The sequence below is a fragment of the Caenorhabditis elegans genome, chromosome III, assembly GCF_000002985.6.
Source record: "Caenorhabditis elegans chromosome III".
NCBI lineage: Eukaryota > Metazoa > Nematoda > Chromadorea > Rhabditida > Rhabditidae > Caenorhabditis > Caenorhabditis elegans.
This window is the reverse complement of record NC_003281.10, coordinates 601,960-618,229: the sequence shown is the minus strand read 5'-3', so window position 1 is coordinate 618,229 and position 16,270 is coordinate 601,960. Positions and strand designations below refer to the sequence as shown.

General features: G+C 37.3%; 5 protein-coding genes, 1 non-coding gene and 1 pseudogene across 7 annotated transcripts; 6 read left to right on the top strand and 1 right to left on the bottom strand.

The window, feature by feature from the left end:
• Positions 1 to 662: 662 nt before the first annotated feature.
• T19C3.2 (uncharacterized protein) lies at positions 663 to 2,808 on the top strand. The gene is made up of 6 exons (NM_001377916.1): positions 663 to 880; positions 924 to 1,026; positions 1,513 to 1,606; positions 1,767 to 1,870; positions 2,224 to 2,424; positions 2,609 to 2,808. The coding sequence occupies exons 1-6, from the start codon at positions 823 to 825 to the stop codon at positions 2,703 to 2,705; spliced, it is 657 nt and encodes a 218-aa protein (NP_001364809.1). The 5' UTR covers positions 663 to 822; the 3' UTR covers positions 2,706 to 2,808.
• An 874-nt stretch (positions 2,809 to 3,682) lies between these two features.
• On the top strand, positions 3,683 to 7,349 carry T19C3.3 (uncharacterized protein). Its single transcript, NM_064818.5, has 3 exons — positions 3,683 to 3,769; positions 6,730 to 6,880; positions 7,163 to 7,349. Exons 1-3 carry the CDS (start codon positions 3,704 to 3,706, stop codon positions 7,222 to 7,224), a joined length of 279 nt encoding a protein of 92 aa, NP_497219.2. The 5' UTR covers positions 3,683 to 3,703; the 3' UTR covers positions 7,225 to 7,349.
• On the top strand, positions 7,278 to 7,298 carry 21ur-15261. The gene has a single exon (NR_052046.1).
• A 1,231-nt stretch (positions 7,350 to 8,580) lies between the features above and the next one.
• On the top strand, positions 8,581 to 11,305 carry best-17 (Bestrophin homolog 17). The gene is made up of 11 exons (NM_001377915.1): positions 8,581 to 8,687; positions 8,732 to 8,834; positions 8,990 to 9,218; positions 9,272 to 9,502; positions 9,851 to 9,928; positions 9,970 to 10,200; positions 10,462 to 10,534; positions 10,579 to 10,716; positions 10,853 to 10,990; positions 11,043 to 11,137; positions 11,186 to 11,305. The coding sequence occupies exons 1-11, from the start codon at positions 8,612 to 8,614 to the stop codon at positions 11,237 to 11,239; spliced, it is 1,446 nt and encodes a 481-aa protein (NP_001364808.1). The 5' UTR covers positions 8,581 to 8,611; the 3' UTR covers positions 11,240 to 11,305.
• Positions 11,232 to 12,226, bottom strand: ttr-7 (Transthyretin-like family protein). Its single transcript, NM_001027599.7, has 5 exons — positions 12,000 to 12,226; positions 11,875 to 11,951; positions 11,775 to 11,831; positions 11,623 to 11,691; positions 11,232 to 11,370 (listed from the first exon to the last, which is right to left on the bottom strand). Exons 1-5 carry the CDS (start codon positions 12,154 to 12,156, stop codon positions 11,302 to 11,304), a joined length of 429 nt encoding a protein of 142 aa, NP_001022770.1. The 5' UTR covers positions 12,157 to 12,226; the 3' UTR covers positions 11,232 to 11,301.
• Positions 12,227 to 12,728: 502 nt separating this feature from the next.
• Y55B1AR.4 (uncharacterized protein) lies at positions 12,729 to 14,227 on the top strand. The gene is made up of 4 exons (NM_064816.6): positions 12,729 to 12,873; positions 12,922 to 13,072; positions 13,316 to 13,829; positions 13,960 to 14,227. Exons 1-4 carry the CDS (start codon positions 12,750 to 12,752, stop codon positions 14,182 to 14,184), a joined length of 1,014 nt encoding a protein of 337 aa, NP_497217.1. The 5' UTR covers positions 12,729 to 12,749; the 3' UTR covers positions 14,185 to 14,227.
• Positions 14,228 to 14,407: 180 nt separating this feature from the next.
• Y55B1AR.3 lies at positions 14,408 to 15,524 on the top strand (annotated as a pseudogene). Its single transcript has 4 exons — positions 14,408 to 14,528; positions 14,577 to 14,689; positions 14,742 to 15,249; positions 15,298 to 15,524. Coding segments are annotated over exons 1-4 (969 nt in total).
• Positions 15,525 to 16,270: the final 746 nt, after the last annotated feature.

The following is a 16,270-nucleotide window of genomic DNA, read 5'->3' as shown; positions in this document are numbered from 1 at the left end:
TGATGGAAAAGAGACGTTTCAGGAAATTAACACCTGCCAGCAAGTCTGAAAGTCTGAATTTTAAGGGCGGAGCCAGAAAGGTTTTTTTTTTAATTTCAAAACTAAAACTCAGAAAATTAAAGTTTCCTTCAAAAGAGCAGACTGGGAAATTACATCCATTTTGTGGGCGGAGCATAACGGGCGGAGCCTGGGAGAGAACATTAAAAAATTATGAATTTCTGTTTCTTTTTTCAGTTAAACATTTTTTTAGCGAAAAATTCAAAGTTTTGGCTATGCGCTCAAAATTGGACTGCCAAATCACGTCCAATATGTGGGCGGAGTCTATTTTTTGAAGCATATCAAATCGAAAAAATTCAAATTCTGCTAAAAATGGAATCGTTATCAGAATTTACCACTTTTTACCAAAACACAAAAAAAAATCAAATTTAGACTTGAAAATAACATCAATATTGTGGGCGGTGCCCGAATTTTAAAACTTTTTTGCAGATTTTTTCGGTTTAATTTTTTTGCAAAAAAAAACCATATTCCTGAAATTTCAACTTTGCAAGTAACTAAATCAACTAAAAATTTGCAAATTCAAGAATTGGAACATATACCAAGGTACTCTCGATTTTCTGTAGTTTTTGGGTGATATCTCAAACCACCAGGGAAAGAACCGGGCGTTTTCGGATGTTCCGCACTGTCGGACACATACATAGATACATACACAAAAGAACAGGTATTTTATGCTTCTTATATACATTTATATTCATTTGACAACCCTTTTATCCCTTTTTGAAGTCGTATCACTTTTGATTCGACGCCACTACACACACGAGAAAAATGACCAGGCATTTTGCGATTTTCACCGTTTTTCTCGTTGGTTTTGTACTATATTCAGGTAAGATTTTTGGTTTTGAGCAACTAATTTTTATTTAATTTAGAATGCCAAATCAGTGCAATGTTCGGAAATCCGATTCAGGCAGCGAACTGTGAGACATGGTCAGAGTGGGGACCATGTGTTTGGTTGAAAGGGAAGGAGAAAAGGTTCGATCATTTTAATTTCTGAAACAAATTAATACGGCAAATTGCCGATTTGCCGGAAATTTTCAATTTTGGCAATTTGCCGGAAATTTTCAGTTTTGGCAATTTGCGGGTTTCCCGATTTGCCGGAAATTTTCATTTTCGGCAAATTGTCGGTTTGCCGTTTGCCTTTGCCGGAAATTTTTAGAGGGGGTTTTTATAGGACGGAAACGTTGCCCTTTTGAAATTTTTTTCCCGTTTTCTTTGATATTTTCATAAAATTTTCTTACTTTTCAAAATAGATGTATCGCAATTTGCCAAAAATTTTTGGCGATTGCCGTTTTTTCTGGCGAATTCGACAGCTCGGTAATTTGCTGCTTTGCCGGAAATTTTCAATTCCGGCAATTTGCTGATTTTCCGCTTTGCCGGTTTGCCGATTTGCCGGAAAAAATCGTTTGCCGCCCGCTCCTGGTACAATTATAATAATCTAGCGATGATTTAAAATTCCAGATGGCAACGCACCTACTTTGAACAGTTGCTCCCTGGCCGAAAAGGATGCCGCAACCACGTCTTTTTCCGTCTACTCAAGGATCGTTGGGGAGTGGTAAGATTTTTTGTGCCGATTTGAGACGCCATAAAAAGTGGAACACGCAAACCGTTTCTCGAAAAAACTTGCGAAAAAGATCGATATCTTTCAGTAAAGACACGGATTTGTAAAGATCAAAAACAGATAAAACAAGTGCGGATAAAATCTTTTTTTTCAGGCTTTCAACAATTTCTACACTTATCTGAGAGATACTACAACTAGTGAAGAGCAGTGTGGAGAGTGCTCTTATCAACAGAGTTGTGGTAGAAAATGTCATAGAAGGTGGGGAGAACTGGGAAAAATTGCGTCAATTGCACTATAGCTTACGCGAAAAATGCATTCAGTTACTGTAGATCGCATGAAGTCAAATAAGCGTCAGGCTGTCCCATTACGGTTTGATCTCAAAAAAATGCGGGAATTTTTGCCCAAAAAATGTGACGTCAGCACGTTTTTAACCAGGCGAAATTAGTTGAAAACTTCGCGTCTCAACTCCCGCATTTTTTGTTGATCTACGTAGATCAAACCAAAATAAGACACTCTGACACCACGCGTGTCTAATTGATATGACACATTGCGGTTCACTAATTTAATGCATCATACATACTCAGCTTTTTCCAAAAATGACGAAATTTCAGAGGCGACATCGGAATCATCAATCCATTATTCGTCGCTGAGAGAAAATGTATGGGAGTTGATCAGAGCAAAGCATGTGTGTCAACATTCAAACAGGACTGCAAATTATGGCCAAATCCAGAAATCAAACTCCCAAATGTTACTGAATCTATGCAACAGATTATTGATAATTTGGACTATTTACAGTGTGTTCCAGAGCATCGGTGAGTGTTTGGATTCTTGTGACTTTGTAAGAAGAGATTTATCAAAAAGTTTGCAATTGAAAAATACTGCAATTTTTTCGCAGAATTTTTATAGTTAACAACTTTTTTACCACTAACTGTTTTGGGTTAACAGCCACTATTTTTTTCAAAAATCAACAGTTTCCAAAAAAATCCACGTTTTCAGCCCATCTGGATCGGTGTGCCGCTGCTGCTGTCACCCATACACACCAAATCCACAAACCTTCGAGTGTGAGCTGAAGCCGTACCTGTCAGGAAAATAAAACTCACGACTTTTGAATTATTTATTCATTTATTTGGAAACTTAAAACTTTTGACACACACACACATATATTGACAAATTGTGAAATAAATTATTTATTTATATTTTTTTGGGGCTTCGAAGCTCCGAAGTTTGTGCTCTGATCTTTAGAACTGGGCTTAATAATTGAATGTCTGGAAGGCAATTAATACGTTTTTTATGGCAGTGGTCCCCGACATTTTATGGTGGTCTTCATGTTTCTTTCAGAGGAGGGAAGCACAATTTGGTCGAACAAATGAGCATTTTTTATGTTGGGAGGAGAATGGAGTGAGTTGAATTTTTTGGATAACATAGATGGACGGTGCGCTGAATCTAAAATTTTGAAAGAAAAGGCGGCAGGAGGGGTTAGATAGGCGCGTAGGGGGTCGACATGAGGCAAGCATGGTTTGCCTGCCATGCCTACTTGCCTACATTCAATGTTCAGTTTCAAGGATTGCCATTTGGAATCTTCTTTTTTTCAGACTTGTACCGTAAAGCCTACCGTAAAGCCGAGACGCCTCTAACCTCAATTTTCAGGTCAATTTTTTCCAAATACCCCTTTTCCCCTGTCCTTCTTCTCCTTCAACCCAATTGTTTCCGTATTTTTGTGTCCATTTTTCCCGCTCATTTCCCTTCGTATCTTTTCTCTCTCTCTCTCTTCATCTTTTCAGGAGCCCCTTTTTAGGCTCCGCCCATTTTGGTGGCGCCCTTCTTCGTCTTTCCTCCCATTTCATTCATTCCATGTTTTTAGCTGTTTCCTGGTCGTTTTTTCAGAATTCTAGGTTCTGGGAATTGTTTTAAGACTAAGGTTTTCTGAAATGAGGCACACAACGTGTTCGGGGTCTATCGAGAACCTACAAATGTAGTGTAATTCGAAATTCCTAGATTTTATCATTCTAAAAACCAAGTTTTCGTGCTTATTTGCCCTTTAGTGAACCCAAATGCAATTTGATATTCCAGATAATCCCAAGTATCCTGAAAATGTCCGACGCCGCCGCCCCAGCTCAAGCTCCAGCTCCACCAACTCATGCTCCATTGACCCCACATGTAAGTAGTAGGAGGGTAATCGACTGGAATCTCATTGGGACCCACCAAAACGTATTGTTTTTCATAAAAACGGAACATATTTGGGGCAAGGACCGGGGAGGGGGGGGGGGGGGGTAATGTTTGAGAAACAAAAACAACGGGGATCCTTGTGTTCGCAACGGAGATTTTCAAGACATTTTTGATTAACAAACCCAGCACATTGGAAAAAATGTTCATGTATAAAACTTACTCATTAAAATTGTCAGCGTACAGGAAAACTATCAAAAACTTGGAATTTAACATCAAAAATTGCTCGCCAAATGTCCGATTATTAAGGATCCAAAGTAGGATATGGCATCATAAACTGCCGTTCAAGACTTTTTCAGTAAAAATTGTTATCGATTATCAGGTTTATCCGCACTTGGCTTTCAATTCTCTGTCAAATGATAATTTTCGTTTCCATTCACAATTATTGTGGTCTACCTCCGTTTTCTAGCTAAAACCATAGTTAATTCCTATGTTTTTGTCTTATTTTTCACCTAAAACCTCTGAAACCTTCGTCAAATAGCTTGTTTATATATCCCCAAGCTCACTCCCATATTGGAAAAATCCCCCATTGTCCCTTCCCAATCGGCGTGTGGGCTATTAAGAAATCTAGGAATGTCGGAGGGAAAATAAGCATTGAAATGTGTGGTGGGCTTCAAATTGTGCAGAGAGAAAAAGCCGAAAAAGAAAAATGTGCACATAAAAAGAGCACCCACACAGAGTTTGAGAAAAACGAAACTCTCAAAAGAGTCGAGAATTGGTGTGGTGAAAAGGGGAAACTTTCACGAAAAAAAACTGGAAAATTAAGATGAGCAGTTTTCTAGGTCAAATATTGGACGAAAAATTTTAGGAAATCGTTTTCAAAAGTCTTGTGATCGATTTTGTCACAAAAAATCTGAACGAGCAGTTGGCTATGTGAATTAAATAAATTTATTTTTTTTCCGAGCTCTTTTCGATGACGATTCCGGTTAAAATTAGTTGCGAACTCTTTTTTTTTAATAAGGACATCGGAATTTTTCCTGACAAGCGGCTTTCCATGTCAAATTCCACCTAACTCTGAACCGTGATCAGAAGTTTAGTACATGTATGGCTCCCATGAAGCCTCAGCGCTCGCCGAGCCGGCCTCACTCACTCCGCATGTATCCGAATGTATAGTACCGCGCGGAACCCCCGAACGTGTCGGCCGCTTCCAAATCACTACCTTTCCACTTCACTGCACAGTTCATCCCAAATTCCTCTTGAAGTATTTTGTGCATTCCCTAGGTGAGATAACTGCTTGGAAATCCGGAACTCTTGTTGGCGAATCCCAATGGGACACATCAAAACATGTATCCTTTTCAAAAGACGTTGACGTCTTGCGCCCTCTTGATGACTCTTTTGGGACTCTCTTGGAAAAGCACACACGAAAAAAAGAAAAAAAAAAGAGTATTGAAATTGAAATTTGAAAGTGGCTAGGGGGCAGAGTATAGTGACAAACAAATTGAATTTGTTTCTCATATGTTGAAGTCTAAAAGTCCATCACAGGGAAAAGGAAGTAGTGAATAAAACAAAAAAATTTAATTAATTTTTTCTCACTTTTTTCCTCCATCTTAAAAATTCCTGACACGCAGGGTGTACTGTGATGAATTTCTGGAAGAACCAATGGTTAAAAACCTTCTCCCCAATTACTCATCTGGTCCCTAAATGATTGACCGACTAGATTGTTGGTCCATTTTGAGTAATGACATGGGGTTGGTTGGAACCAGTGCAAAAGATGATATCTCCAATGGAACTTGACAACAAAAATTGCTCAAAAGGGTTCCTTGCAGCTTTGAGTTGACATAAAACAATTTACGATGCTAAATTATTCTTTGTTATCTTTTATACTTCTTATTCAATAATTAACCATAAAATTCAAATTTATCCAAAATGGAATTTGACATCCCAAATTGCTCATAAACGTTCGAAGAATTCTTAAGTGAGAAATTAAACAAATTTTTAATTTGAACATAATTTGATTTTTTCTCATTAGTGTTGGTGAAACTTTGACGTGTTCTAAAAATTTACACCTATTTTCTGTAATTCACGTATTTTTGTAGTCATTGAGCCCATCAAAACCCATAAATTCAGCTTTTTTCCCCTGAAAGATTCAGAATTTTTATTTTTTAAAAATGCCACGTGTCACTCTTTCTGACAGCTCGAAAGTCATTTCGAATGATGAGAATTCCCTATTGGGAACCCATAAAACTTGTGTTGAAATGCGAAATTCCTCCCCCCAATCAGACTTAATCTCGGGAATTGCGGTTGAATTTCATCACAAAAATCTCATTAAACGCGACTTTTCGCGCGGGGGAAAGCGGGTCTTCCAAAAACGCTCCGAGACAATTCAATTAGGCAAATGACAATGGGACGGAAGAGATGAGTCAACTCACTGCAAACCCAGCAGCTCAATTTCGTAACGTTTTTGGAAAAAAATTGGGTCAGGGAACTGGAAGATTTGTGGTTTTCAACGGAATATGCGAAAATTATATGAAAAATTGGTGTGAATAATGAATATTGCGTTATAAATCTCACCGAGAAAATTGTGACGTCGATTTCAATTTTTTAAAGTTTCCTTGCATTTTGGTATGCTTAAGATTGAAGATTTCTAAAGTCTCAAAAATAGTTTCATCAAGTTCAGGGTTTATTTATAAGATCCCTAAACTATCAAAATAATTTTTTTTAAGAATTCGACATCATAAATTGCTTCTCAAGTTATTATTCATACTTTCAACCAAAATAAAACTAGTTTTTATTCAAGAAAGCTTAATAGTACTTTGTGCTTTTCTAAAAAAATATATATATATCCGGTTGCAAAGCGATTCCCACGGTGAAACAATGAAAATTTGAAAATAGTGAAATTCAATATCTCTAGAGTACTTATTTATATCCCTAAATTAAATTTTTCGAATTTTCAGAAGCACTGCAACACCCGTGACCGTCTTTTCGGACAGGATCCTCCAGCAGTGGCATCTCCAAAGCGGGTCACACCAACCTTCAAATCACAGATTTTTGATGATGTTCCAGCGTCTCCATCCAGAACTCCTAAGAGGACCGTTCAAGTTGTTTGTGAGTAGTTTTAAAATTTTTGCCAATTGAAATTGAAATTCTGAAATTTTCCAAAAAAAGTGCAAAACCACATTTTCGGCAATTGCCGTTTTTTCGGCAAATTCGGCAAATTCGGCAACTCTACAATTTGCCGGAAAATTTTTTAATTCCGGCAATTTGCCGAGTCGCCGATTTGCCGGAAATTTCAATTCCGGCAATTTGCAGATTTGCCGATTTGGCTGACAGGTTTCCACCAAAAAATATCCTAAAATCAAATTAACCTCTAAGTGTAATAATTTTCAGCTCGTAACCCAGTGACCGGAGAAATCAAGCCATCACCATCCCAACAACAAGTCGCTGCCTAAAACAACCTCTGTTTTTAATTGTATTTTTTTCAAATTCCTGCTTTTTCCCATACTATCTATCTGTCTGTATTTGCCTATATTTCCTCTTACTTTTTCATGCAAAATTTAATAAAAGAAATTCGAATTTCGAAGAATTCAAAACTGACATGGGTAAACATTAAGGCACTGCTGGCCAACCTATAGATCACTAGTGAAGAGAGAAGAACGAGTTCTTCTCTTTTTGGCAAAAGACACAAATTTAGATGTCATGATTTTTCTGTAGTAGTGGAAATTTTTGGCGAGTGTGACCGTCAAAAATTAGAATTTCTGATCTCTGTTGTGAAATTAAACTTTTTTTCTGGATTTTTAAAAGATTTTAATTTACTTATCGTGCCTAATTTAAATTTGTAAATAATAAAAATTAAATTTCAACAAGTTTCTGTAACAAAGTTAATATTAATTTTTAAAAAGTAATTTGGTTACACATAAGTTTCCAGGAAACTGACATTTTTTTTGGGAATAGTTTTTGAATTCACAGTTGCCAATTTAGCTTTATTACAAAATTTTGAGAAAACTCTAATATTTTAATTAAAAATTATTATTGAAAGTTTCTATTTCAGTTTTTGATTCTTTTAATATTGAAAAATTTTGGAAACATTTTTCCCCTAAATTTTTCGATTTTTAAGGATATTTAACAATTTCTGAACCATTAACCTGAAAATTAGCAAAAAAATCGTTAGAACAAGGCCATTTTCTCTCACACTGTCTAAATCTACCCTATCAATTTCTCGATTCTAATCAAATTTATCAATCACAAATTAATTGGAATTCTATCTCTATATTAGTGAACCTCATCTTTTGGTTCGGTTGCACCCAAACTGTTTCTGATCTTCAAATACAGTTAGACGGATTCTACAAAATTTGAATTTTGTTAAATGCTCATAGTTTCAGAGTGCTCGTTTTTTGAATATCCCAAAAATATATGTACACGCGATTTTAGATCTTTTTTTTTCATTTTTCCTTATACTTTTGTTTTTTTTTTCAAATCCACACATGTATATAGGTGTCAAAGTTTATGCGTTTTGATATTGAAAAATTAAAAGGATAACTTTTTTTAGCTAACTATTTCATTCAAATTCATAGATTTTTGTGTTAAATTGTTTTAAATTTTATGTATAAGTCAAGCTCCACGTCATCGATTCCCGATCGATGCACCATGTTTTGCCGTAGCCTTTTAAGCTATAGTTCAACTAAGATTCAAAAATAAACTATTACTAGTATTTATACGTATCACATTGCACTTGACTTGGTCATTCAAAAAACATCTCTACCACTTTTCAACGTCGCCATTACTTAGTAATTCATTACCTAAAAACATTTCAGGTGTTTTTCTCAAATTCTAAATGAGATGACAGTAAGTTATCAATTGGATGTTTCATCGGGGAACCCCTTACTTTTTCTAAGACTATTGGGCAGATGGAGAGGTAACATCTTACTTTTTCTATGGCGTACATAATTGAATCTTCAGGGTCAATATGGAAGTCAGTTGTCGGTGATCTTTTTGTGTGGCTCTTGTTCTACTACGCGATATATTTCGCATATCGATATGCATTTTCGAAACAGTTACAGACGTAAGTGCATTAGTAGCCGTACTGATTATCAATAATGCTGGAAAACCTAATTGACATGTTAAATCACAACCTGGGAGCCTAGATTTTGACCAACCACTCTTGGACGCTTTAGAAAAATTTCTTGTCAGTTTACGAATAACTAAAAAATTTTTCAGAGTCTTCGAAGAGATCTCAATACATACGGATGATCGTATGAAATACCTACCGCTAACATTTATGCTTGGATTCTTTGTCACTACGGTGTTTGAGAGATGGAGAAGCGCTCTGAATGTGATGCCGTTCATCGAGTCCGTAGCCTTGTCCGTTGCAGTTTTGCTACCTGGAAAGGGAAGAGAAGATCGATTGACTAGACGAGCCATCATTCGATATGTAGTGCTGCATCAGGTTAACTTTTTTAATGTTTGGTTCAATAGAGACAAAAAAGTTTTTTTTTTCAGATTCTAGTTTTCCGAGACATATCGATGAGAGTCCGTCGTCGATTCCCCACTCTGAAATACGTCGTGGACGCGGGTTTCATGAGACAGGAAGAGCTCGATGTGTTGGAGTCAGTGAATCAGGAATCATCGCAAACCTACTGGGTGCCTATCAATTGGGCCAACTCGTTGGCGTTAGTGGCTCATCAGCAAAAGCTCATCGATCAGCCGACAGCGTTTAATAACGTCATTTTTGTAAGTTTTGTTTTACAATGGTGTATCTTGCATTTTCGTTGGCCCGGTTAGTCGTTCACTTTGCCATCAATATTTATTCCTATATATTGTGTCCAACAACACGAACACTTGTAGTAATAAAATAGGGTTTATTTACAACCAATAAAGGGGGTTTGAAAGAAAAAGGAGAAGAAACCCCCTCTAGGTGTGATGAGTTGCATAGGTAAGACGACTGACTCTTGCCACACAGGGCGTACTCATACAGGGTGAGGACACATGAACAGGTGGGTGAAATACATCTGCATGAAGGCAGATCAATAGGTCAAACTATATACACAATATACATATGTTCATGTTCAAAAGTTTCAGGCCATCAAAGAGTTCCGAGTGGCTATGGAGACTCTCATCAAATTCGACGCGATCCCAATTCCAATCGCATATCCGCAGGTTGAACTTGCCTCAAGATCCTGAATAACTAAAAGTTACAGGTAGTATTCCTTGCTGTCCGTGTATACTTTGCAATTTGTCTTGTCAGTCGCCAATTCCTCATATCCGACATGAAATCGAAAACTCAAATGGATTGGCCTGTACCAATTATGACGGTTTTGGAGTTTATTTTTGTGATTGGCTGGATGAAGGTGGCAGAGGTTCTACTAAACCCGCTTGGAGAGGATGATGATGATTTTGAAGTTAACTCGATCATAGATAACAATATTTCGGTGAGCTATATTTACTTCCATTATTTATATGATTCCTATATGCTTGCCATTTTGGATAACAGTTTCCGCTCATAATTTTCAGTCATAGTAAGTAAATTAACCCCCTCTCCTTTTGGGGGTCTAATTTTTGGCAAAAATTATATAGCCTTAGTGGAGACAAGACATGCAAGTAGCTATTGTGATTTGTTGCCTCTAGGCCATCAGGTAGGCTGAGATAACATTTTCAGTATGTCGGGCTTCACATCAACGACGCTATTTCAGAGAGGCATGGCGATCGTTGACACTACACATGGATACCATCCAGACCTTGTAGATGATGTGTTCTCGGATCCAAGTGAGTTGTTAATTTACAATGCACTTGTATTAGGGTACATTCAGACTATCTCCCTGCCTACTCCGAAAACAGTCAAATTCCTCGAAACCTTACTGGATCGGCTGCCAAGGTGGAGCTAGCAGCGCCGACGGATGAAGTCAAGATTGTTAGGGTTAATCCGGAAGATGCTCCGCCAACTAGTGGTAAGTTGAGAAATTTGCATTTTTATGTAAGGAAATCTATCTCTGATTAGCCTGTGGTGTTCTGTGGCACCCGACATCTAACTCTTTGGATGTCGAGAGTTCGATTGAAATTGATAAGAATATTGAAAAAATTCAGAACGCGGAAGTATGTTCACAAGAAGAAACGCGTACTCCTTACGAAACCGGAAAATTTCAATCGCATCAAATAATCTTGAAAGTCCAAGCCAGGAGAGGAAGTTTAACTTATCAATGCCAGCTGGGATGCTCAATAAATGTAAGTGACTTAAGGTATCTTACGTTGCCTAAGTCTTTGATAACATTTCCAGCCACCCAGCCAGACAGACCAACTATGGAAACTGTGAGCGAGGAGCATGAGCCATCGCATTTTTATCGAGGCGACAGGGTGCACTCATCGGATTCGGTAATCCCAAGTTTTCGTCGCTCTTTTTTTCAAATCAAAGCGTTTTAGGGTCTAAGCAAAACACAACAATCGTCCGAGGAGAGTGTGGACAAAAAAGGTTGAAATTGTTAATTTTGTTATTTCATAAAACTGTTGAGGTTATAATAAATGTTTTAATACAAAAATTAATGAAGACAATCCCTGGATTCTCCTGCGTATTTTCCGGCCAATTGGAGTCGTCCCAAGTTGAAAGTCTGAAATGATTTTTTTTTAATGCAGTACTGAGTTTGACTCAATATAAGAAGGTTACTGCAAATCAATAAAAAAATTGGACTTGAAGCAACAATTTTAACAAAAAAATCTAGTTGAACATTCGTTAAGATTAGCGCTAAAAATGTATGGTATGTATATGATGTTTATCATAACTTTTCGATTTTTTTCGATAGTTGTTTAGAAGCCGAATTCTGTACAAGCCCTGGAGGCTTTTTATTTTAAATTTTTCTCACCTCTGACGGTTGTTTCGTGTTGGACACATACTTGCTCGGAACAAAAATAGTGATTCGACGTTGGCAAGGCTGAAATGCGCATAACTTTTGAACATTGTCTCATGATCCCGACCGGAATCAGCAGATGATGCTCAAAAAATACCATAACCTACCAAAATCCCATCATCACAATCATGGTAGATGTTGATTTTTGGTTCGATTCCGGAGATCTGAACAAAAAATTTGAAATCCAAAAGAATAATTGAGGCATACCTCGTCAGCAGTACCACTCAAGCGGAAATGCCCGTCAGCATCAGTTTTCGCAGAATCCATAAGCTCATCAGGTGACACTATAAAAAGGAAACGTCTTTAGGCTGCCAAGTGCTCTTCTCACTCACCTGTGTCATGATCATAAAGCTTAATCAATACCCCCTTGGCAGGTCCATCTTCGCATAACAACACCCCCTCGATGGCAGTTGACTGGGTTCTTCCAATCGCTTGACACGTGGCAATAAGGATATTCAGAAGGATTAGACAATCGAATAGGAAAGTCATTATTGGAAAAAAAAGTTGATAGCTTGAAGATGATAATATCAAACTGATTTTGATAAGTGTAATGGGCAGGAGAAGGGGACGAAAGAACAAAAGATGATGTGATTGATTACTTTGTTTGTCAAACTATTCGAATTCTGATGAAATTATAGTGACTAATTGATTTTACTACTCAAAAATAGCTTATTAAATTAGCACATGGCAGGCCCAACTGTTTTTTTGGCTGATCGGTCTGAAACCTGCCTCCCAAAATGATCTGAAAATTGAGGTCTGCATTTCCATTCAACAAACCTGTCAAAATTGTAGACTACGATGTACAAGCATTCAACTGTTCATATTGAAAATTGTCGGTAGGCAGACACAGATTACTGAAAACATACCTACCTACCATGCAAGCCCTGTATTGGAGGGAATCGCTCCTGTATGTGGGCTGTAGCCAAAAATTCAAGTTTGCAACGTGGGGTTTGAAAAAGTTCCAAAAGCACAGAATTATTAAAAAATAACATTAAAAAACGTGAACTTTGCCACATAATGTAGATGTCTCTTGTTTTCCAAAATTGATTTATTTCTGAACTTTCAAATATTAAAAGTCTCTCATGCCGGTTAAAAAAGAGTCCAACGCGGAGCTGGACCTCGATTGGAGATGTCGGGATGGAAGTAGTCTCGTGGCAAGTTTGCAGCCAAAGCCGGATCCCCAGAAAACTGGTAATTATCGCAAAGGTTGGGATAATTCAGATTATATAATAAAAGAAAATAAGAAATGTTTAGCAAAAGTTTCTACGACTGTATCGATTCCAACTGCAAAGGCTACCGGGAATGCTCCGAAATACCTGCCACCACATCTTCGTAACAGGCAGGAGAGCGAGAACAAAGAAGAGGATGACGAATCAGAATGCAATTCTGATACTGAAAAGCATAGGTATTTTTCATTTACTATAAGTTAGAGATTGAAGTTTTTCGGCAAATTTTATCGATTTTTTTCCGGCAAATCGGCATATTACCGGAATTGAAAATTTCCGGCAAATCGGCAAACCGGCAATTTGCCGATTTGTCGAATTTTTCAACAAACAAATTACCGAACGGCAATTCTCGCCTGAAGGTGATGCTTCTACACGTGGCCTTGAAGTTTCTTAAACCTTTAACTGATAAATGTGTGTTTCAGCGTAATCTCTGATCAATTCTCTGACAGTGTAGATGAAACGTCGGTCAAGAAAATTCGAATCCATTGGCGCGGTCGTCGTTGGACCAGAGGCATAGAGTGTATTGGTGTTCAAGTTGACTCACAGATCACTAGATACTCAAAACTTGATGATAAATGCGTCAGAAAGTCGAATAGCGGAAGAGAAACCACTCAAACCGGGTGCATTTCGGATTTCGCTTTTGCTGAAGTGGCACGTTTGCTCAAAACCCCGGAGATTGAACTTGAGCTATTCGCGGTTGATGTTCCACCGTTCATTCAGGGTGAGCCAAGAGAATCATACTTCAATGCGATGGAAAAAACGTTCAATCTGGAAAACGTGACGAGGGTGAATGCAAAGAGAGTTCGGCTCATTGGACTCACGATTTCCGAAATGGAGGCTGTTCTGAAATGGGTTTCGGTCGAAAATCTAGTGGTGATTAGAGTGTACTCGGGAAAAAACTCTATTGATGAAAGGGGTGCGATTGTGATTCAAAATGTGAGTTTTACAATAATACCATAAAATTTGGCAAAAAATGGGAAAATCACAAGCACTAAATCAGGCTAAATTAAGATTTTGAATAAGATTGTAAACTAATTTTTAATTTTTTTAAGTGTTTTTTTTGCAGATGCTATCCATCTTCCCACAACTACAAGTGGGTAGCTTTCATATGATAGTTTCGAATCCTCTGGGCGTTGCGAAAACTTTTGATGAAATCTATTCGGATCGTCTTGTGAAAACTCCAATAATTCTGAAAGGTCTTGATGAAGAACCCAAATTCAACATGAAAATCACAAGTTGTGATATTCAAGTCAGAAGAGAGAGCAAAAAGAAGAAAGTTACGCAAATTTAACGAATTGTATTTTCTTTTTATGGTAATAAAACTGCTAGTATTTATTAATTTGCATGCTTGTCAAAAAATAATTTCACAAAACGGTACATTTTTGACTTTGATATTCGAAATGCATTCAGAATTCAGAATAATTCAAACCTGAACCACGTGAACGATTTTTTTGAAAATCGATTTCTATTCAATATTTTATCATTTCGGAATTTCCATATAATACAAATCTGTCATGCCCGTGGAAAAGCAGTCAAACGCGGAACTGGACACCAATTGGAGATGTCGAGACGAAGGTGCCACGGCGAGTTCGCAGCCAGAGCCGGAGATCAAGAAACATGAGTGTTATTGGGAAGGTTGGTGTGATTTAAGTGGTGTTATCAACAAAAATGGTAATTTTTCAGCAAAAGGTCCAAAAATTGGAATTAAAAAAACTGAAGGGAGTGCTCCAAAGTACCTTCCACCACATCTCCGTAACAAACAAGTGAGCAAGAAATTTGAGCCCTACTGCCTATTGGTATTTTTTAAAATTCTTAAATACTCCTACAACTAAAAAATATTCGTTTCAGCTCTACCTCTGATCCTACCGGTGACGACAAAACGCGGATTAAGGAGATCAGAATTCATCAGCGCGGTGATCAGTGGATAATTGACATGGACTCGCTAAATGTGAAACCTGACTCATGTAGCACTAAGTTCTCGAAATTCGATCAGGAACTAGGCAAGGATTCGGAAAGTGGAGAAGCAACCACACCACCAGGGTGCAATTTGAATGCCACTCTTGCTAACGTGGCAGTTTTGCTGAAAACCCCGAAGCTTGAACTCGATCTGCTCAGAATTGATCTTCCAGAGTTGATTCAGGATGAGCAAAAGGAATTGTTCTTTGATGCGATGGAGAAGGTTTTCAATTTGGAAATAGTGTATGAGGTCAATGTGAAGACAGTTCGGCTCACTGGATTCACCATCGGCCAAACGGGGAGTGTTTTGAAAAGGGTTTCGGCGGAAAAGCTGCAAACTATTTTAGTTTACTCGAGAAATGTTTCTATCGATAAACAGGATGTTACTCGGATTAAAAATGTAAGTTTCACAGTGATACGCTCTCACATCAGCGTAGTCATTTTCCAGACCATATCCACCTTCCCGAAATTGCAAAGAGGTAGCTTCCATGTTGATATTCCAAATCCTCTCGAAGTTGCCAAAGTTTTTGATGAAAACTATTTGGATCCAATGGTGGAGGCTCCGATCGTTCTGGAAAGTTCTGATGAAAATTCCAACTTCCATGTGTACATCACAAATTATGAAATTCAAATGAAGAAGAAGGCCAAAAAGACTTGGATTACTCAATTTTAACCGATTTGTGTTTCTTTTTATGAAAATAAAAGTATTAGAAAAAGTTTTTGACATTGTCCTTATGAATAATTACTCAGAAAATTTTCAGCCATAGTATTAGTTTTATAAATGAATTTACATTTTTACCCAGTAGAACCCAGGGGTGTGCGGCAAATCTCAAAATTTGCCTTGCTTAACAAACTCGGAAAAATCTAAATTTTATGTTATATTACTAGTTTTTTTGGAACAAAATCAATAGTTTTGGTCAAAATTGTATTGTCCAATTTTTGTTGTGTGCGGCAAATTCTAACGATTACCAAGATCGGCAAATGGCAAATTTGGTAAATTTGACGCACACCCCTAGTAGAAACGTTGTTCAAAATTCTTGGAAAAAATTATTACCACTTCAATAAGTTTGATAGTAGTCTAGAATCAAATTGGAATACGATGGTAATTAACAATGCTTTTAAAAAAAATTGAATTTGCAAAGGTCTAAATAATTTCCCATGCTCCATACGAAGAAAATGATTACTCAAATTTAACCGATATTCATGAATTGTAGAAAAATAACTTTCTGGTAATCGTCAAATTGTTTGACATTTTCCTTATCAATAATTAATCATCAAAATTATTGAGGAGAAAAAATCAGCTTCATGACTAAATTACATCACTACTAGCCGGAAATGCCATCATTGAACTTTTACGGACACGTGGCTCCTGGGTATACTTGAAAATCTTAAAGGTGGAGTACCGAAATCAGAGACTTTGT